Source organism: Camellia sinensis, chromosome 9 (assembly GCF_055761805.1).
Source record: "Camellia sinensis isolate YWXY chromosome 9, ASM5576180v1, whole genome shotgun sequence".
NCBI lineage: Eukaryota > Viridiplantae > Streptophyta > Magnoliopsida > Ericales > Theaceae > Camellia > Camellia sinensis.
The window spans coordinates 49,536,140-49,558,644 of NC_138969.1; the positions used below are offsets into that span (position 1 = coordinate 49,536,140).

At 43.7% G+C, this 22,505-nt stretch overlaps 1 protein-coding gene across 1 annotated transcript; it reads right to left on the reverse strand.

Moving 5' to 3' along the window:
* Positions 1-8,763: 8,763 nt before the first annotated feature.
* On the reverse strand, positions 8,764-10,394 carry LOC145798580 (uncharacterized). The gene is made up of 2 exons (XM_082886797.1): positions 9,847-10,394; positions 8,764-9,737 (listed from the first exon to the last, which is right to left on the reverse strand). Exons 1-2 carry the CDS (start codon positions 10,316-10,318, stop codon positions 8,764-8,766), a joined length of 1,446 nt encoding a protein of 481 aa, XP_082742923.1. The 5' UTR covers positions 10,319-10,394.
* Positions 10,395-22,505: the final 12,111 nt, after the last annotated feature.

The following is a 22,505-nucleotide window of genomic DNA, read 5'->3' on the forward strand; positions in this document are numbered from 1 at the left end:
TATGCACTAGGTCGAATGGTCAAAAAGGGTGCCCCGGTAAACCGGGGTTTGTGTTCCCATGCTGTCAGAGCCCATAGCCGGTCAGCCTTATGGACATGCCTTGACAAGACAAGCCTCCGGCAAACCGTTCAGGAATGGCAGATGGCAAACACTGTGTTCCTAGGCGCACCAATGCACATGCAATGCAAAGAAACACATAAATGAGATCAAAACAGGATATCACGAGTTCAAGTCAAGCTCTCTAAACTCCCCAGCAGAGTCGCCAGAAACTGTAACAGCGCCCGCGTGGGGACCTCGCTACAGCTCGGACTCGACTTTTCGTAGTCACGGTTCTAAATCTGAACCAAAGAGTCCAAATCTGGCAAATCGTTTTGAGAAACAGATTTTTTGAAAAAGTAGTGCCAAACATGGACTGCTTTGCCAGATACAGAGTCGCCACCTAAATATTTTTTTTATGGGAGAATTTAGGAAACCCTGACTCGGTGCCGAAGGCCACATGTCCGTCATCACCGGAGTTGTCTCGGCTCGGGAGCTTGGGTACGATCGGGGAAGGTCAGCTATGAGCACCCCCTTTCGCCCGGTCCGAAGACCGGCCTCTACTAACCATGATATCCGTTTTTGAAAACTTTACGTGTTCTTATTCCATTTATTAGCCTAGAATTACTATGTTATGCGCACAGCAAACAAGTATAGACTAGATTGCCTAATTTGGAAATAAACATTGCATATCCGTTTGGTTTGAAAATGCTTTGGAATTTGCTACTCGCAAGTAGGCTAAAATACGGATTTCAACGAGTTTTTCCAACTCAAACAACCCAACCTTCACCCACAGGCATTCAAAACAGTTTAACACATAAGCATCTAGCCACATGTTAAGCATGCTGTTATGGCAACATTCACACTCATGCGATATGCTAAAGCGGAAATACTTACATAGTACTCCGCGCCAAAACAAAGAACTTGTTAGTAATCATGCATGATCCAAGTCCATGTGAAGTGCCTAATGCATCGCATACAAAATGTCGCTAAGATAGGCTCGGCTATCCTAAACATGCCATGTGAAAATGCACAATTATCACGTATTCAGTTTGAAAATTGAAGTATTGATGCAATTAGCGTGATGTACCGAGCCTAATGCATGTAATACAAATGCATGGATGCACACATGCATAGCATAAGGTATGCTAAATTAGACGTGACCTAATACTAACCATCAAAGCAGGTAAGTAAAAGGGAAGAAAGACGTGAGGTTGGAAGACATACACACACTCACGCACACTTATTACAGATTTGCCCTCGCTCGGAGGGACCAAATAAATATTACAAATTAATTAACTACGCGAGCTAATTAAATATTACAAATTAATTAATTAACAAATTAACTAATTAATTAAAGCAGGAAAGCGTCTCGGGAAACGCGCCACCATGCGCAAGCTGCCTCTGTTTTCCTTCCTTTCCTCCTCTGGAGGTTGTAAAAACCTCAGGACTACATCCTTGGACAGAGGGTATCATCACCGGCTGAATGAAACTTCCACCGGCAGTGTAGTATAGCCATCGGCACAAAATAGGGTCTGTCGGCAGAGAAAAATGTGCCGGTCGGCACACTACACTGCCGGTCGGCAGAGTATTCCTGCAGAACCTGCAACTCACAGCAACAAAGGGCAAAACAAGGCATGGTAGCATATTTCAAGGCATGTATGCATCAACCATGTCTCTTATCATTGTGACGACTCAAAGGGACATGTGCCTCGGTTCTCGGACCACCAATCACGCATTTCCATGCATGATGGCCCAAAGAACCAAGTATGCAACTTTGGTTTCAAATGCAATGCACACCAATCAAACAAATTAGGCCCAATTCCTATCACCAATTCAAGGAACAAGGCATGCATGCAAAATGCAATGCAACCTAGGCACACAAGCTAGGAATGCAACATGGCATGGCAAAACACTTATGCAAGCATACAAGCATGCATATGGCAATGCAAATGGATGCAAAGATGGACTTAAACATGAATTAGGCGATTCTAAAATAGGCCTAAAACAGTAGCCAAAAGTGCTAAAGAGTGAGAGCTAAATGGCATGCACACACACATGCTCATAAGGACCAACACTTAAGCATGAATCAAACAACATTCAAGCACACTTGAAAGAAGGAAACATGGACAAATTAGCATGCAACATGAGCCTTAAAATCATGTTATAAAATGATGCCAAATCAAATTATAAACCAAGTCAAGCATGCAACAAAAAGTCCAAGTGTTCAAGGCAAGTTGATAAGGCATTGAACTACACTTATCATGACCAAACATGGCATGCATTAAACAACTAAAAATAGATTTTTAGCATGTTAAAACAAGGCCAAAGGACTCCTTAGATGGCATCTAAGTGGCCCAAATTCAAAGGCATGCAAAGGCACCAAAACATGGAACATTGCAAAACATGCTTTCAAAGCATTAAAGAGGCATGCGAGGCAATCAAACAAGCATGGAAATGGGACTGAAATGACATGTAGAATGATCCCAAATCACCAAAACAATGCAAAGATTGCATGCTACACATGCACATACTCAAGGCCAACAAACCTAAATGCAAAGGAGCCTTATAATGCATGCTAAAATCGACCCAAACGACTATGGACAGATCTAAAACATGGCAAAATAAGCATATAATCTTCACAAATACAAGCCTAAAACATGCTCCAACAAAGGCTAACAACCTAGACATGTTAAGGCACAAATATGGCATTACAAGGCAACTATGCTAAACATGCATAAGGTTCCAAAACCAACTTGAAATCATGTTATATCATGGATATATAAGCATGAAAAACAAACCAAACATGCTCAACACACACTCAAGCATAGGCTTCTTTAAGAGGCCAAGATGTGCCCTTTTCAAGGACAACAAGGAGAGGGGGTGGCCCTCTCCTTCTTGGGACTTCAAAGGATCATCTTCACCACTGAAATCCCTCAAGATTTCAGTGGTGAAGAGACCTCAACACCAAAATCCCGGAGCTAGCACAAAATGGCTCAAAATGAGGCCTTTTGGGGCCTAAGGGTGGTCAACACCCCTCAAACAACAAAACACTCTTAATAAACAATAAAGAGGGCTTAAAAATAGAACTTTTTTATGTTATACAATAATCACAAAAACAGCTCTAAGATAGGTATAAAATTGATGCAAGAATGGGGAATAAAGGTGTAAGTTTCTTACCCTTGTAGTCCTCTTCAACAAGGATGCTCCAATGGCCTCCTTTGGCTCCAAATCAGTCAAGAAGTTCAAGAACAACCCCTTAGAACTCTAATCTTAAGAGGAAGGTGAAACACTAGGTGTTTGTGTGCAATAGTAAGGCACAAAACACCTAGTGTGCAAAATGGGAGGGAAAGAGAGATAGATTGTGTATGTCTAACCCTAACCCTAGAAAACCAGAGCTCTTTTCTGTCTTTTTTTTCTCTCTAAAATGTCTAAGCCTCCCTCCTCTAAGCCTTAGAGAGAGCCCTCTCTATAAGCCTCTTGTAAAGCTTATTCAACAAGCTTTGCAAGAGGGAGATCCCTCCATACACGTGTATGGAGGGGAGAAAAAGTTATACAGCTGTCCTAAAATATCTGCAAAAGCAGATGAACAGCAATCGGCCGGCAAAAAATGCCATCTTGGCCAAACAAAGTGCCGACCGGCACAAAAAAGTGCTGACCGGCAACAAATAGTGCCGACCGGCAAACTATTTTGCCGGTGGCAGCAAAAACCAGCCGGTGGCCTCTAGCCACTGCCGGTGATGGGTGGGGATGGTCTACAAGCCCTACCCTGCCCTTCCAAGGCAAAACACAAGTGTTCGGTGCAAAACCGGACACTGAACGGTCAAGTTCGGAGATTCTGAGGTAGGGCGCGAGAGCCAAAACCTCCGGGAACTCCAAACAAACACAAACAAGGATAATCACCGAGTGTTCAAGCGGTGACGTCCGAGTCTTGAGGACGGTCAAAAATGGGGTGTCTACAGCATGTCGACTGAGGGGTCTATCCCGAGGAAGGCAAAAGAGCAATCTAGTGCCATTACTTTCTCCGAGGCTGATCGAAAGTATCCTTTTTCTCACAATCGACCGCTTTATGTGACTGTTTTTATTAACGGGGTTGAGTTCAAAAGGGCCTTTCTAGATCTATCAACATTATGACTCGCGCTACTCTAGAAAAAGCCAGAATCTCTGAAGAACGCATTGTGAAGCAGCCGACAGTCATCACCGGCTTCGGTGGAGAAAGGAGAGTTACTATCGGATGCGTAACAGTTGATTTAGCCGTTGGAGAGATTCGCTCGGCCACCAAGTTCCATATTATTGATTCTGAGGCAAATTATCACATCATTCTAGGGAGGACCTGGATGCATAGATATGGGGCTGTACCATCAAGTTATCATCAGTGTGTTAAGGCTAAATGGGGAAAGAAGACGGTGACAATTCAGGCTACAGAAAGGCCGTTCGAGATCCATGAAGCTCATTATTCTGATGCCATCTACTTCACCGAACTGGCTGTCGAAGAAGTTCCCACCACCTCTAAGCCTCGAGGGGTCAAAATTCCTCGTTGGGAGGATATCAAAGATGACAAGGAGCCAATGACAGAATCAAGTAAGCGGGCGATGTCTAGACCAGAAAGTCCGCCTATTCCTCGGAAGGTGATGAAAGTTCGAGAATGAGGCAAGATGGTGTATTATTTATGAAGGTGCGGGGAGTCGGTTTCTTCAGTCACCGACTCCGAGTCAAAAGAAGAGCCTCCTGACAATGATATAGTAATAAAGCCTGAAGTGGCTCCAGAATGTATGCAAGATGGGCCGAAGCCTCAGCCCGAACAACTTATTGAAATAGATCTGAGTGATGGACAAGATGCACCGAGGCCGGTATTCGTAAGTTCGAGCCTTAGCCCAGAAAAGCGGGAACAGTTGTTAAAGTTGATAAGCCGATACTCAGATGTGTTTGCTTGGTCATATAAGGAAATGCCCGGACTAGATCCTGACCTAGTCTCCCACTATCTTGATGTGTTCCCAAACTCCAAGCCAATTAAGCAAGCTGCTCGAAAATATCATCCAGATCTCGAAGAGAAGATTAAGGAGGAGATTGAAAAACTTCAACAGGCTGGTTTCATCCGGCCAATACAGTACCCCACGTGGTTAGCAAACATCGTGCCAGTAAAGAAGAAGAATGGCCAAATCAGAGTATGTGTAGACTTTCGAGATTTGAACAAATCTTGCCCGAAGGATGAATTCCCTCTTCCTCACATCGACACCCTCGTGGATACTACCTCGGGACACCAGATGTTCTCATTCATGGATGGATTCAGTGGATACAATCAGATTAAGATGGCTGAAGAGGACGCAGAAAAGACTGCTTTTAGAACACCTCTCGGAAACTTCTTCTATACAGTCATGCCTTTCGGACTCAAGAATGCCGGTGCAACTTACCAAAGGGCTATGACTGCAATCTTTCATGACATGATCCATCATGAGATGGAAGATTATGTTGATGATCTAGTGGTGAAATCCAAGAAAGAAGAAGACCATCTCCGAGACCTTGAGAAGGTATTCAAGAGGTGCCAGAAATTCAAAATGAGGATGAATCCTCTCAAATGTGCTTTCGGGGTGACGGCCGGGAAGTTCCTCGGGTTTCTCGTACATAGGCATGGTATCGAGGCAGATGAAGACAAGGTCAAATCTATCAGAGCAATGCCTCCCCCGCATTCTCAGAAGGAGTTAAAGAAGTTCCTCGGGAAGGTGTCTTATATTCGGAGGTTTATCCCAGCACTGGCAGAGATCTCTGCGCCTTTCGGCTCTTTGTTAAAAGGAGATGTCAAGTTCGAGTGGAACCAAGAGCACCAAAAGGCCTTTGAGAGAATCAAGGCGGCCTTGACCTCGCCTCAGACCATGATAGCCCCGCAGCCCGGGGTGCCTCTAATGTTGTACCTAACTTCAACCCCCAAGTCCATAGGGGCATTATTGGTCCAAGATGTAGATGGAGTAGAACGCCCGGTGTATTACATCAGTCGGAAGATTCGAGGAGCAGAAGTCCGATATACTCCAGTAGAGAGACATTGTTTAGCTTTGGTATTCACTGCCCAAAAGCTCAGACATTACTTCCTAGCACATCAGATTCAGATTGTTACTAAAAGTGATCCAATCCGATACCTCCTCAGCAAGCCTGCTCTAACCGGGAAGGTGGCAAGATGGTTGTTAGCACTGGGTGAATTCGAGATCACATGTGTAGCCCCCAAGGCGATCAAAAGCCAAGCCTTAGCTGATCTCCTTGCCCAATTTCCAAGTGGTGACTATGAACCAGTGAATGAAGAATTAAGAGGAGAGGTGCACGCAGCTATGGCTTCCGAGGAAAGCTTCTGGACATTGAGCTTTGACGGAGCAGCAGCCGGAGGGAAGGGAGGAACCGGGATAGTCCTTACAAGCAAAAGTGGGGAAAAGTTATATTTGTCTTATAAACTGGATTTCCATTGTTCGAATAACGAAGCCGAGTATGAGGCTCTTATTTTAGGCTTGATAGCAGCTGAGAAGCACAGTATCAAGAAGATTCGGATCCGGGGGGACTCAAAGCTGATAGTGAAGCAAGTTTCAGGACAGTTCGTCTTAAAGGAGCCTGCCTTGGCCACATATCGAACAACAGTCCAAAGGCTTCTTGACAAATTTCAGAAGGTCGAAATAGAGCATGTGCCTCGCTCCGACAACAAGTTTTCAGATGCCCTCACAACATTAGGGGCAAGAGTTGACATTCCAGAGGAAGAGGCAACAATTGTTATCAAGAAGAGAACAGAACCTTCAATAATACCCGAAGACAAAGGCCTTCCAGAGGACTGGAGAGGAGAAGTCCTCGAGCAACTCAGAAGCAAAGTTGGAAAACTGACTATGGCCAAGCTTGCCCAATTCACAATTATTCAAGGTGAACTTTACTTCCGAGGAGGTACTGGATTCCTAGCCCGGTGTATTGGCCAACAAGAAGCAAGCTTCCGACTACAACAGATCCATGAAAAGTCTTGCGGGGATGGGGATATCAGTCTGTATAGAAGAATCCAAAGACAAGGTTATTATTGGCCCGAGATGGAGAAGGACTCAAATCAATTACAGAAGGAATGCCCCAAGTGTCAGTCATACATCCGGGAGGATGAGAGTTGCTTTGAAATTGATACCCCTGACTGGAGGCAAGTCTACGTTGACTATCTCAAAGAGGGAACACTACCTGAGAGCCCGAGGGACATTGCACACCTCAAGAGGAGAGCGAGGCGGTACTTTCTTGATCAGGACAAGCTGTATAGAAGAAGTATTGAGGGCACTCCCCTGAGATGTCTCTCCAAGGAGGAGTCAGATCTAGTCCTCGGAAGAGCCCACGAGATTGAACATCAAGGAGGGGCTCGGCTGTTCGAGCAACTTATACACCTTGGGTATTACTGGCCGACCATGGAGTCAGATGCATCCCATCACGTGAAGAGGTACCAGACTTGTCAGAAACACGGAAATTTGATCCACGCTCCAGCTGTAGACCTGCATAGTATCCGAACGCCATGGCCGTTCCATACCTGGGCTTTTGATCTGATAGGGCCCATCTCCACATCTTCTAAGGGGTACAAGTGGATTCTCGCAGCCACAGAATTGAGTACAAAGTGGGTCGAAGCAATTCCTCTAAAGAACGCTACGGGGCCTGCAGTCGCGAACTTCATCAAGGAGAATATCATTTGCCGATTTGGGGTACCAAACACCATCCTCTCGGATAACGGCACTCCCTTCATAAACAAATATGTGAAGAGCCTCCTAGAGACTTACCAAGTGAAGCATCACAAATCCACACCCTACTATCCAAAAGGGAACGGGCAGGCGGAAGCCACAAACAAGACACTGATAAGGATTCTGAGCAAGATGATGGATGAGTTTGGGGGGACTTGGTCCGAACAGTTGATAGTAGCCCTATGGGCGTATCGCACTTCGAAGAGAAAGCCAACTCAAGCAACTCCTTACTCCCTTGTGTATGGGTCCGAGGCAGTGTTACCTATAGAGTTGGAAACGCCATCTGCTCGAATGGCTCTCGCCTCGGGGATGGTATTGGAGCCTCGAACCACCAGATTGGAAGCATTAGAGGAAAAGCATGACAGAGCTGCAAAAGTCATGGAAAGGTATCATGAGTCCATCGCCCGAGCCTATAACCAGACTGTGATACCAAGGAAGTTTGAAGAAGGTGATCTAGTATGGAAGATTGTAGACCCAATCATGCGAGGACAGCCTTTGCCCAAGTTTTCTCCAAAATGGGAAGGGCCCTACAAGGTGGTTCAGGCGAGCTCAAGCGGGTACTACAAACTTGTAAGGGTTGAAGACGGCTTCCGAACTGGCCCGCTCAATGCAAAGTTTATCAAGCATTACTACCCATAGTTGGACTCATCTATGATGAAATTCATTTTCACTTTCTTACTTTGTCTAAAAGTTGTATTTCCCTTACGTTATGAAGAAGCTGGTTTTCTCTATGGTGCATGTTTTATCCCATCACTTACAGTGAATCTATTATACTTTTGTCAAGAAAGTTGAAGAACTAATGAGAATATTTCAGCTTTTATAAACATGTGCATATGATTGTTCTTTCCATTGTATCATTCGAAATAAATATTTTATCAAGTAGAATGAGAAAACAATGCGAAAATATCCAAACAACAAAAATTTTGTCATTTCATTGCATTGTCCTAGATAAAACATTTTTATCGAAAGGGGCAAGAAAGTAATGATAAAAAAAAACTCAATCTTTCCTAAAGACACCCTCGAAGAAGCTGCCCGTCATATCTACATCTGGAGGACAAACAGCAGAGTGTGCCTCTAAAGTCTCCAAGGCCAGAGCATAACCCGACTCAAGTTCACGAAGAGTTGCCTTTATCTCATCTATAGAGGTGCGATAAGAGGCAAGCACAGACATAAGTTCCAGCTGATGACTGGCGTTCGAAGCTATATCCAGGCGCTTCCGAAGCCATGATAAGTCCACTTGGTGACGCTCCATGTCAGAGATCCCCTGATACGCCGTCTCGACTACTTTCCCATTAAGGTCACACAACCGTTGCCTGTCCAAGCTATATAAGATAGTGGCAAAAGACTCGAGAAGAGCAGTCTGAATGAGTGGACACTGGCAAGCAAATGAAGCAAAGGTCTCCGGGTAACTTGAATGCACAAGCTGTAGAACTAAAGCAAACTCAGGAGCTACCCAATAATGGAGAAATGATACTTTGCCAGAAGCTGAAGGAGGAATTGGGGTCGGAAAGCTGCTAGTCTCAGGAATCTCCCCAATGTCTATCGGGTTAGATGAACCACCCGGAGGGGTAACTCCCGGCAGAGGTCCCGAGCTTGAGAATGCCGAACGATAAGGGGAAAGACCAAAAGCATCACTATCAATGTGGAAATCACTAAGATTCAGATCCAAAATATTCGAAGGCACTGGCGATGAAGAACCTCTGGCAGTCGTCTCAAAGGCAGGTGTTCCCCCTTGAGAAGGAGAACCGTGAGGAGTTACAAAGAGAGTCGGAGAAGAGCCCGAGGCAGGTGAAGGCAGGACCCCGGTAGCAGCTAACACTGGAGCAGAGTCCGAGGCAGGTGAAGGCAGGACCCCGGTAGCAGCTAACACTGGAGCAGAGTCCGAGGCAGGTGAAGGCAGGACCCCGGTAGCAGCTAACACTGGAGCAGAGTCTGAGGTAGGTGAAGGCAAGACCCCGTTAGCAGCTAACACTGAAGAAAAGATAAGAAGGCCTTATTAGAGGTAGGGAACAGGAAAGTCATTTAAGTAAAGATTTCTCACAGATATAAGTAAATGACAAACTTCAGAAAGAAAGATTACCAGAGGGAGAATCAATATGCAAAGCAGGGGCAACTGAAGGACTCCTAGCATCAACAAAGTCACTTGGTCGTGTAGAGACCACCTGATCGATCTCAATGTCTGACGAAGCTTGAACAGTAGCAGTCATCCCTGAAGAAGGAAGGAGGGCCGGAGGATGAGAATCACCATAAGTGCCAGAGCGAGTCTCAGAGATTTCTAGCACATCCACCTCCACACCATTCCCAGAGGCGCACCTCGTCTCTACATTGCTTCTAGAAGCATGGCCTACGGTATCAATTTCTGTGGCATCAGTCCCTCCAGTAATCTCAACATCAGAACGGTGAGCCCCAATAACCTCGTCACCAAGATAGCGCTCCTCCTCAGCTACAGTAGGGCAGTGACGACGCATGCGTGGAATAAGGTCACAAAAATGGTCGGAGGACTCAGCCTCATCATCGTCATCATCTATAACTGCTATACGAGAGGTGCGCATCTTCACAAGTCTTGCAGACAAAGGGAGGGTGTCGTCCAAGTCTGAGTCCGGCCTGGGGGAGGCAGCACGGCCAGGAGCCACGGTACTAAGAACGTCAACAACCGCAGGATCCTACACAACATGGGCAAATAAAAGTTTTCATTTTAGAAGGTATAGTCGCAAAAAAGGAAAGTAGCTTCAAATCAAAAATTTCGGGTACCTCATGAAGCCTTTTGGAAAGGCGAGGAGTGGAAGGACTGGCATCAGAAGTCCTCTTGTGAGCCATCTTCTTAAGGCGGGTCGTCCGAGGACCAGAGGCCTTATTCAAAGGGACTGGCTCCGGAGAAGTAATCGCCAAGCTAGAAGCAGATGCCCGAGCAGAAGGGTCAGTTGGAGCAGATGAGGTGAAGAAACTCTCGTACATGTGGTCAGATTTTCGGCTCTCGGGTAGCCGAAGAGAAGAATCCTTCTTATAAATCGGCGGAGGCAAACATACGGTCGGTCTGCTCTGGACAAATGCAATAAACGCATCGATATTCTTCTGCCAATACCGCCTGAAAGAGGAGGTGAAACTCCCTACTCGACTCAAGCCCGGCATCGTCAAAGAGCCGGATATGGGAAGCACGGTGTGTACAAGCCCGCGACTGAAGCGCCCGTAGCTCGCTGAAAATGATAATAAAGGAGGTGCTGGCCCCGGGACACATTGATCAAACCCGAATTGATATGCTACGCGGTCAGGCCTATAAACGGCACTATCAACGCCTTCCTCATGCCATACCGGTAATGAACTCGGACGGATCATAATCAGCATATCAACAAAGGGTGCAGGGATGTTCTTCGGCAAAGGAAAAGACGCCGAGCGGGAGGAACCATGATAGATAAGCGGTGTGGCCACACCCACAGGTGGGCATACATACGGCCGTGCCACAAAGCGTCGGGGATCATCCACCAGAGTATTCAAGGATAAGGTGGAAATAGTACGTGACCAACGTGTAATCAACGGCTGGCAAGACTTCGCTTTCTCAAATGTCCGAGACCCATCAGTATCGAGCATGGGGATGCCATCTTTATCCACTATCTCCCGAAGAACCTCTGCCTCGAATACAGTCGGAGCAGGGGCAAATTTTGGGAACCTCTCGAAGAAGAAACAAAGCAGGAACTGGCTGTGAATGAAGGAGACAGGCTCATATCGACCCACGGAGCGAACCATATCTCGATGTAGCAGATCCAGCCGATAATAGAGATTCCCAAGAAATAGGGGAGCCAAAGGGATCCGATCTCCTCTGAAGAGCCTGACTGCCAAGGGGAAGACGAAAGGATTGAGGGAATCCGGAGGTGTGCTCGGAAGAATGAAGAATGAAAGGAAGCAAGCCAGAAATCCCAAGAAATAGAGCCTGGAGCCATACATCGGACCGCCCTCATACTCCCGAGAGTCAGGGTCAGCATCTCTGGCCAAGGGCTGAAGATCCTTGAAGAAGTGGCGGATCCATGCAGTATAGGAGGCACGGTCTGTCCTTACTCGACTAGTCCTCCTCGCTGAACCATCGAAAACGGAACTCCACCGACCACAAGTTTGAAGATTTAGTTTCAGAGATTGGATCAAAGAATCATCTTCAGGGGGTGTTTGCTCAGGGTCGAAGGCATCAGGGCCAGTCACTTCCAGACGCAGCACCATGAACACATCCTCGAGGGTGGGCCCTGTCTTGTGCTGGCCAAGTATAAAGGTGTGTGTCTCAGTGCTCCACCGAAGAGCCATGGCTTCCAGGCTAGCATTGTTGCGACGGATGGATAGAGATCTAGATATTTTCACCGGGATCAATAGCCGGGCCTCTTGAAGCCGCTGACAGAAGCTTTTGTCCGAGAGGACATCATCGACCCACTCCTGCCAACCAAAAGGGGGGTTTGAGAAGGCCTTGAACTGAGGATAACAGTATGGAAAGTCCCCCCGCTCAATCCGAAAGCGTAGCACCGAGGAAGGAGAAATGAGGGCCTCATGTCCAGAGTCAGTGTCCTCAGTGAGACATAATGGAGCCCCCTTCGGAGATAGAAGAGAAGTGGTGGAGGTAGCCGCCCGCCAGAAGGGGTCTTTCCGACCAAAATAAGGAGATTTCCTCCACTCAGATGCCGGAGGTACATCCCTCTCTTTCATGAGAGCCGGTTCTGATGACCCCGGAGCTACGGGTTTCTTTTGAGAAGACATATGGCTGAAATAAACAGGTATAAATAGTAAGAAGTTGACCGTATTAAAATTCAGAATATTGGAATTAAAGCAACACATTCGAATGAAATTTCGGCATCAACTATTCGTTTCTCTGAAAGTCCATATTCATAAGCCCAGGATTTTCTCTCTCCATGTCAAAAATGGAGCTCAAATACTAGTCAACAAGTTATATTCGGCCTTTCCTCGGTGATAAAGTTCAACAAATTATGTTCAAGCCAAGCACCTCAATAAGGTTTCAAGTGCTAGTGCATGTTTCCATATGGCCAAAATCACAGTGTTTGAGCTAAAAAAAAATATCATTGGGATTGCCACAAAAATTGAGTCCATATTCAGATTCAGTTTTTTTTATTTATTTATTTTATTTTTATTTTCATCAGATTGCTTGAGCCCTCTACATTGCCACAAAAATATATTTATATATATTTAAATATATTTACATTCGGAAGAGGGGGCCGAATTTCATACTTACAAATTTGGGCAGTTAGAGAGGTGAAGTCTGAAGCCGATACTGGAAATTTAAGCTGAAATCAGAGAGGCTTTACAGACTGTAATCAACAAGACTGGGCTAGGCTTGGCAGGACCACACACGTTGCGTTGAGAGGGCGAACGTGTGTGGTGTGCGTTGGAACCGTCGAAGTCAACAGTGATCGGAACTGGAACCAGTGAGTATGCAAAAACCGAGATTCAAACTCCGAAAAAATAGCGCCGGGCTGTGAGACTAACGAGCTGGATGGTGTTAGGCAAAAAACCACATATCGCGTTGAGTGGGCGACGTGTGGTTCGCGTTGAACAGCCGAAGACGAAGGCAAAGCATCGGGCATCCACTATTTATCTTCCGAGCATCTACAAGATCGACAAGACAATAATTAATTATTCAACATCAAACCTGTATGTATGTCAAAATTATTGTCAAAATTATCGGCACAGGTTCAAGGTTCAATAGCATGGATTCAAGACAACAAAGCCAGATTTCTTCAATAAAATTAGCCTCTGGGATTTTGTTTCAGAGTATCAAATATTAGCCATTAATTAAGATGGCCATTTTCCATGGAATTCTGTTGCTCACAGTCCTATTATTCGTACCGATGGCTGCAGCAGCTACAGTTGGGCTCGGAGGAGGAGCAGAAGAACAAGATCTTGAGTGCTTACCAACAAGGTGCAGAGAGCATCACGGCCCTGAAATCCGATTCCCTTTCAGGCTCATAGGGAAACAGCCCGAGCACTGTGGCTTCAAAACTTCAACTTATCTGCCTCTCCCTTCCCAGAATATCACGGCTGGTACTACGACCTTAGCTTCGTCAATTGTTCCCGGACACAGGATCTAATTTTCGATGGTGTGATTCGGATTGCTTGCCTTAGTGACCAGAGTCACCAAGTTTATGCCATTCAATCTCAGATGAAGCCGGCTTTATCTTGCACAAAGATGTATAGCATCACACAGCGCAGGCCGTAAATCAAGACAGGGCAGAGATGGCGCAAGCCGCATGCACGAGCAGTGGACGAGCGAGGCCGGAACCAGCAGTGATGTCGCAGCGGAGTTGGTGACCACACACGACGCGTTGAAAGGGCGACGTGTGTGGTTGGCACTGGAGCAAGCAGCGGCGTCGGCGTCGGTGCTGGTCAGTTGAAGAAGACAATGGCAGTAGAACCACGGAAGAGTCTGGTGTGGGCTTGACAACGTTGTCACGACACCGATGATAGCCGAGGGTGTAGCCGCCAATGGTGTGCAAAATAACGATGAACAGACGAAGCAGGAGCTTGGTCGAAGTTGGCGCAAGTTGATGGCTGGGTTGCGACGCCAGGACAAGTCAGTGACGGATCTGTGGTGTCTGTAACAGTCAGAGCTGGGTCTTCAATGACGACGGCGGCGGCGACGGGACTGGAAGTTGCAATGGAGGTCTGTGCAAATGGCAACAGTGTTGGTTTGTTGAAGAAGAAGAACACGGCGGTGACCTCTGGCAGTGCAGAAACGAAGCTTTCTTGAGGATGAAGTTGGGTCTCTCGATATAGAGAGAGAGGGAGAGAGAAGGCTGAAATGGGTGTGGCGGCTGTGCAAAATTTGTAAGGATTAGGGTTTTGGCACTTTCCTTAAATAAAAAAAAAAAAAGAACATTATCCGTGTGTGCCAAACAACAAAGGCACGTGTGAGCCTTAAAAAAAAAAAAAAAAAAAAAAAAAAAAAAAGTACAAAAAAATTAAATTTTTGCTTGTCAATTTTTTCTGTAAATTGAAGTGCGTCATCAACTTTATCCATAGGCTCTGTCGTGACAAAATGTTTTTTTTTTTTTTGGGGAACGTGATGCGAAACAGGGCCGAAGAAATGACAGTATGCATGTCTGAGAAATTTAAAATTTCTCATACACGCAAGGGGCAAATGTAAGAGGGGCTAATTTGAGCCCACTAAATTATTTAGGCCCAATAGCCCAAGATTAGTGGGCCCGAATTTATTGCAAGTCCAAGAATCGGTGGGCCCAGATTTATCGCCATCAAACGGGCTAAATGGCTCTAAGCCTCGAAAGGGTTCGGATCCACGAACCTAGAGACTTACTCGGGCCCGGACTCGAAAGGGTATTAAGCAAGCCTAGAGATCCGAGGCACTCGGACTCGAAAGGGTTCGGATCCACGAACCTAGAGGTCCGAAATACTTGGCTTCGAACGGATTCAAACGCAATCTAGAAGTCGCTCCGTTAATGAGTCCCAGAACACTTGCGGGCTCGGAGCTTTCCGGGATCTACGCACCAGAACCATGGGCGTAATGGAGTTCGAACAAAGGACCCGATCCCGAGGACGGTGAGTGGAGATAAATTCACTCTTCGGTTAAACTAGCCTATACCCGGGTCGAGGTGGCACGACCCCGGGGGGTCCATGAGACTCGGCAATATTTTGCGGCAGGACGTCCCCTGGGACTACCCCTGACCCTTTGGGATGATTGGGGATCATTGGTTAGGTGTGGCTAAGAAGAAGGGTTCGCCGAGGGACTGATCTCCTCTTCGGGGTTTTCTCATCCTTGGAGAAGTCACCTCCTCGGAGAAGTCACCTCCTCGGAGAGGTCACCTCCTCGGACAAGGTGGTTAGAGAGAATATCCCCCATGTGCCTTGCACATGGGCTCCATCCTACATCATGAGGTGCCTATAAATAGCACCCACCCATAGCTTTACAAGGGATGGATTTTGGAGATTTTTAACTCTTGGGAAAGAACTAATTTCCCTTCTCCATTATCAACCTTGAGAGTGAAAGTGGGAGATCCATGGGAGAGCCTTGCCATTATTCTATTCTCTAGCCATTTTGCCTTCTTCTTCACCCAATCTCTTATCTCCATCATCTCCTTTGTTGTCGTGTTCCTAAGTTGAGATTATTGAAGAATCTAAGCCTCTCATCATATTCTAGAGAATTCGAAGTTGTTCTTCAAGGATCTTTGAAGATCTTCGAATTTTCCAACTCCTTTCTTGAACCCATTCCTACAGAGTCATCTTACAACTCTTTCATGGCAGCGTTGCCCACTGCTGGGGCTTAACTGGTTGCGTGAGCTTAATTATAATTAAAAAATAAAAATAAAAATAAAAAATAAAAAAGAAGAGGGAGAGAGATTGGGGTAAGTTTGTAAATAAATGGTCAGGAATTTGTTTCATTTCAATTGGCTCTGATCTATCTTACAAGTAAAATTACTCTCTATATCATGTAGTGTTTAGTGGTTTGATACAGTATATTGATTTCAATTTCTTGATGTTGTGCTGTATCCCAAAGATTGGAGAGCTCTTGTCCTACAGCAGTTTTCATCTTAGTAGATAACCTAATGTAGACATTTCATTGATTTTGTATGTGATAATTTTTGGTGGAATTTGATATGCCTATAACCTGAATTGTTTTTCTTGCTTGCTTGTGATCCCTCATTGATGATTCTTATGCAGTACATGGTTTTTGACTGGTTGAATTCTATCCTCCAAGTTGCTCCCAGCTTACTTTTTCTCCATACTGTCCTTTCTCTTGAATGATTTTTTTACCATTTCCCAATAGTTTCCTGGATCTTATGTCAATTACTCTTTAGAGAATATCACTGGGGTTATTTATGAGAAAGCAACTAATCAATCTACTATTGTCAATGTGTTTAATGCGATTATTACCATAGTTTTAAATATCGCCCGATCCGATGCAACCTCAGTTGATACTTATCAAATGTCTGCCCTTTTGATACTGCAACAACGCAATCAATACAGATTATATCCCAATACTACTATTTAAAATGTTGTTACATTGCTTCTTCTGGAACTATAATCTTCTTCATGTCTATACCGCAACACCGCTGTCAATACAAATTTATGTTTAGATATCACTATTTAAAACATTGGTTATTACCTTTCAAAAGCGCTGGAGGGAAGTTATTTCCAACAAGTTAATACCAAGAGAGGGAAAATTCATTGTAATTGGTGTTGTAGAACTTGTATGTGTAAGCAAAGCTGGGAAAGTTCAATCATCATCTTATTCGCTGTATGGTGGCTAGAGATTTTGGTTTTGATCCTCAATATATTTGGCATGATGTGGGTGTTTCCAAAGTGCGTGATAGGTCTCATTCATTCTTGGAGGGGGGCGTTTAGTAGGGAAGCGAAGGAAAAGGCTTGGTCTTTGGCATTGTTGTGTTTTTTGTGGATTGTTTGGAGTGATCATAGCCAAAGGACTTTTGACAGGATTGAAGAACCTCTTTTCAAAAGGAAATATAGATTTTATTTGATCCATCCTTGAACCATTTTTTGGACTTTGTGGAGTTTGTTGAATAGAGAGCTTTTGTATACTAGGGGTTTTCTTTTGTTTTCCTTTTGTATAATGGTTACACCACCTTAGTGCCATTATTTATATGCTATTGAAAACAAACAAACAAACTTAAAGAGAAGGAATTGAGTTTATAAATGGAGGGGAAATGAGTGAGATGAGAATCTCAGTACTCATTTGCCTTGGTGGAACTATTCTTAGTTGAGATGAGGAGTCTATATGTGTGTGCATTCATACAGCCAAGGGACGTAACATACATGTAGGGCGTAGCGGGTGAAACATTCTTATTGTGTTGCCTTGCCTGCAATTATACCATGAGTTAGTGATCTGTTGTTTTGCGCATTGTTGCTCATCCAATTTAGTTGATTGATGGTAGATTAACAAATTCAGCACAGCTTGATGCCGAAATCCATCAGCTTTGAAAAGAACAAAAAGAATTGTTTTGGCTTACCTATGAATGAGGTGCAGCCTTGTATTTATAATGAAACAATATTACAAAATAGGAAATGAACAAAATAGAAAACGAAGATAAAAAAGGCATTAAATATGTGATTAACACAATCACAGATTTTATACACACTACCATAATTACAATATTCACTATTTCCTAATTTAACACTACCATAATTATAATGTCATTATTTCCTAATTCCAACACTCCTCTCAAGCTGGTGTAAAGATATTCAATAAACGCAGCTTGCCGATAGACGACTGGAGTAATGTTAGGCCTACAGACTTGGTAAACATATCTGCTAACTGTTGAGAAGAAAAGACAAAGGATGGTCTCACAATACCAATCCGAACCTTCTCTCGAATGAAATGTATATCAACCTCTATATGCTTAGTACACTTATGTAGGACAGAATCAGAAGACAGCATAATAGCAGACTTATTGTCACAAAACAAAGATGCTGAAGCAGTCTCCTCAAATCCCAACTTTGCCAAAATAGAACATAGTCATAGAATCTCACAAGTGCCTTGTGTCATAGCCCTATACTTAGCTTCCGCAGAAAACCTAGAAACAACTGCTTGCTTCTTACTTTTTCATGATATAAGATGATCACCATAGAAGGCACAGAAGCCAAAAGTAGAATGCCTATCCGTTCTAGATCCTGCATAGTCAGAAGTAGAATGCGTAATACTATCATTTTTCCTCTTTTACCTCATATTTTTTGGTGTACATGTTTTGTTCAGGACCGCCGTCTCACTCGCACTAAGTTAGATGACAAGTCTATTCGTTGTATCTTTTTGGGGTATTCCTCCATGTCTAAAAGGTATAGATGTTTTGATCCTGTGTCTCGTCACTTTCACCACACTCTACATGTTATTTTTTGTGAGGATCTTTCTTTTTTTAGTCCTAACCCCCCTTTGCAGGTTTCCCCTTCAAATACTCCGAGTATTCGCCCGGTCCCAATTTTAGATGAGGTTGCAGATGAGGTTGTCCCCCCTCTCTCATCCTCCACCTTCGCCTCATTCCCCTCCCTTTATAGGTATACTCTCGCCACCCTTGTGCTCAGCCCCCTTCTGCTACCTCTCCAACTCTTGGGTCAGGTAATTCTTCCCCTTTACATACATCTCCTTCCATGCTACATCTGTGTAGTACTGATCATCCCATTTCCCAGTTTCTCTCATATGCCAAGGTTTCAGACTCATATCATTCTTTCCTTGGCAAGCTTGAGCCTAAGTCTATTCCTCGGTCTGTGTCCGAGTCTCTTCAAAATCCAACATGGATGGTGACCATGCAGACTGAAATGACAGCTTTAGAACAGAATCATACTTGGGATTTGGTTCCTTTACCTTCTGGTGAGAGTACCATGGGTTGCAAATGGGTCTTTGCTATTAAGTACCTACCTGATGGTTCCCTTGACCGTTATAAGGCCCACTTAGTGGCCAAGGACTTCACTCAAATTCCTGGCAAGGATTTTGGTGCAACCTTTGCCCCTGTTGCCAAGCTTACATCTGTTCATCTACTCATCTCCCTTACTGCATCCCATTCTTGGCCCCTTCATCAGCTTGATGTCAAGAATGCCTTTCTACATGGGGATCTTCTTGAGACGATTTATATGGCCCCTCCTTCTAGTTTTCAAGTTGAGGGGAAGTATTCGGGGAAAGTATGTCGACTGTGCAAGTCTTTGTATGGCTTGAAGCAGTCTCCACGAGCTTGGTTTGGTTGTTTCAGCTCAGTTATCATCTCCATGGGCTTTGTTCAGTGCCATTCAGACCATACGTGCTTCATCAGTCGTAATTCCGCAGGTCAGTGCATAGTCTTGTTGGTTTATGTGGATAATATCATTCTCACCAGTGATGACTCTATAGGCATTGATCAAGTAAAACGAGATTTGGGACACACCTTTGATATTAAGGATTTGGGAAATCTCAAGTATTTTCTAGGGATTGAGGTGGCTTGCTCACGGGAAGGGATCTCCTTATCTCAAAGGAAGTACACCTTTGACTTACTTAAGGATACCGGTATGTTGGGGTGTAAACCTGCTTCTACTCCTATGGATCCCAATGTCAAGCTCACATAAGAGTCTAGCGAATTACTAGAGAATCCAGGCATGTATCAGCGTCTTGTTGGGCGTCTCATCTATCTAACCAATACTAGACCTGACTTGACATTTGCGATTAGTGTTGTTAGCCAATTCATGCATGCACCTCGTACAAAACATCTTGATGTGGTTCATCACATCTTGAGATATTTGAAGACCTCTCCTGGCTTAGGATTGTTCTTCCCAGCTGATCCTCAATCTGGACTCTCCTGGCTTTGATACCAAATTGAAAAGCTCAGCCCACACTTCTCCTTAAAACCTAGGTATTAAGGAGAAAGAAACTAAAACCTTACAACTAGTATAAATGGGGCAACTCCAGGTGATGTGGGACACATTACAACACACCCTCCTGAACCACAACATACACTAGCCAAACAAACGGCACACCAATTACAAGCCCAATAAGGCTCTAATACTAAAAATGATGAAAAGAATTGTTTTGGCTTACCTATGAATGAGGTAGAGCCTTATATTTATAATGAAACAATATTACAAAATAGGAAACGAATAAAATAGGAAACGAAGATAAAAAAAGGCATTAAATCTGTGATTGACACAATCACAAATTTTATACACACTACCATAATTACAATATTCACTATTTTCTAATTTAACACTACCATAATTATAATATCACTATTTCCTAATTCCAACACTTTGCACTGCAGCTTAAACCCAACATGAGATTTGCTTCTATGGTGCATGAAAAGTTGGACTGAATTGAAATATGGCGGACTGATTTCAAACATGGTAGTTGGAATGATGGAAATCAATGCTGTTTGATGAATAGAGTGCCTATTGGTTTTAGTTGAATTGGGTAGGCCTTTTCTTTCAAAATTTTGAACATCCATGCTTTGATTGTTCTTTTACCTGAAATTGTTGCTCATCTTTTGGTGAAATGTGCTGGGAATTTGTGATACTAGAGGGATATTTAGGAAGCCAGAATGTGTTTAGCTTAAAATTAGTCCCATTCAACAGGGTTTTGTTGCCATTGGTGGAGTTTATAGAGGAGGTTCCAAGAAGTGTGGATTCTTTTGCAATTTTCATGGCCTTTTGAACCGAATTGATTATGAGCTGAATTTCTCAAAATGGCCTGTTCAGAGTGAGTATAACTCTGTTGGTTGACTTCTCAATTTTCTTTGAAGGGCGTGCCATCATTGTTTGCAGTAGAGGAGCAACCTTTTTTAAGGAGGGAAACTTTACTGGATATGAGTAAACAAAATAAAACGGCACAGCTGAGCTTTTGATCTTTGTTCTTTTATGTTGTGAGACTTTTACTTGTATGCAATGAATGTTGCCTGGGAAACTTTCCCTCATCTCTTTGTTGTCATTGTAAATCATAATCTTCTTTCATTCTATTTGTTTTTTTTTTTATTCAAAAAAAAGTTTAGGAGGAGGGGAGGCAACCCCATTCCAGGGCCAGGGAAAGACAAAGAACTGCCGGTAGCGGAACTCGAACCTAAGCCAAATGGGCGAAGGGAACAAACCTTACCAACTAAACCAACTCGAACTTTCATTCTATTTGTTGAAAGTTCTTCTGGTAGTCTTTGTAGAAGTCCTAGTAATGTGTTCCATGATAACATATAAAGCATCATAGAAGGTACAACTTTTTCATGGTTGCACCGTTAGATTAGTAAATAATATAGAACGAATGACTTGTAACTTCTAATTATTACTGATTATGACCAACTTATTTGCTGTTAATGCATTTTATGAGGCATTAAAGAGAGCTCGTTAATCGTATGCCTCTGCCTACTTTTCCTATTTTACTGTCACCGAATGCGACCCTGTCAATTATACAAGTAAATGTTAGGAACTTAGGATCTTACAGCTTTCTACCTCAAGGTGTAAAAGTGCTTTGCATGAATGGTGTCTTTAACTTTAAAATCAACATTTAGCCATTCATAGCCAACCTCAGTTTGTTTATGGTGGCAACTCACTGTGGCTTTGAATTTAGGAAGACCACAATTATTATGGTGAACTGCTCCATAAATTCCAATTGTGTCACTCTGTCATGAGTCTCAGGACACTAAAAAATTCTCATATCTTTATTCTTTACATGCATGCTGTTATTTTTCAGCTCAATAGAGGAATATAGATTGTAACCTTAAAACTGAAAACCCGATTTCTATAGAAGTACCAATTGATAAGATTATTGATGGCAAACTGCAGCTTTATGTGTTTTGTGGACAATATGAAAGGAGCATCATAGATCTTCTGATGGTATTGAGAATATTAGTGCACTGAAAGGATCCGTGCTCCTATTTTTAATTTTTTGTTTGGTTGAGATAGGATTGTCCCTTTCCTATTTCATCTTTTGTCTTGTTTATAGTTGATTCGTACATGCCACTGGATGCATAGCTTACTGGTTTTGTCATCATGAGAGTACAAGGTTCACGCCTTTTAAGGTGGTTTGTTTTGTTGAATGAAATGTTGTTTATAAAATAAAATAAAATAAAAAGTTTGTGTGATGAGAATTCTGGTTTTTTTACATATTTTTACTGTGATATTCTGGATTTAATCTTCTTAATTTTATCCACAACAATGTTGCCATTTATGTACAATTAGATTGGATAAAAACATGGGAGAGATAAAGAGGACTACCTGAATGCAGTTTCATTTTCTGAAATGAGAACTTCTGGTCTACAAGACCCTAGTGTTTGATTGCAAACA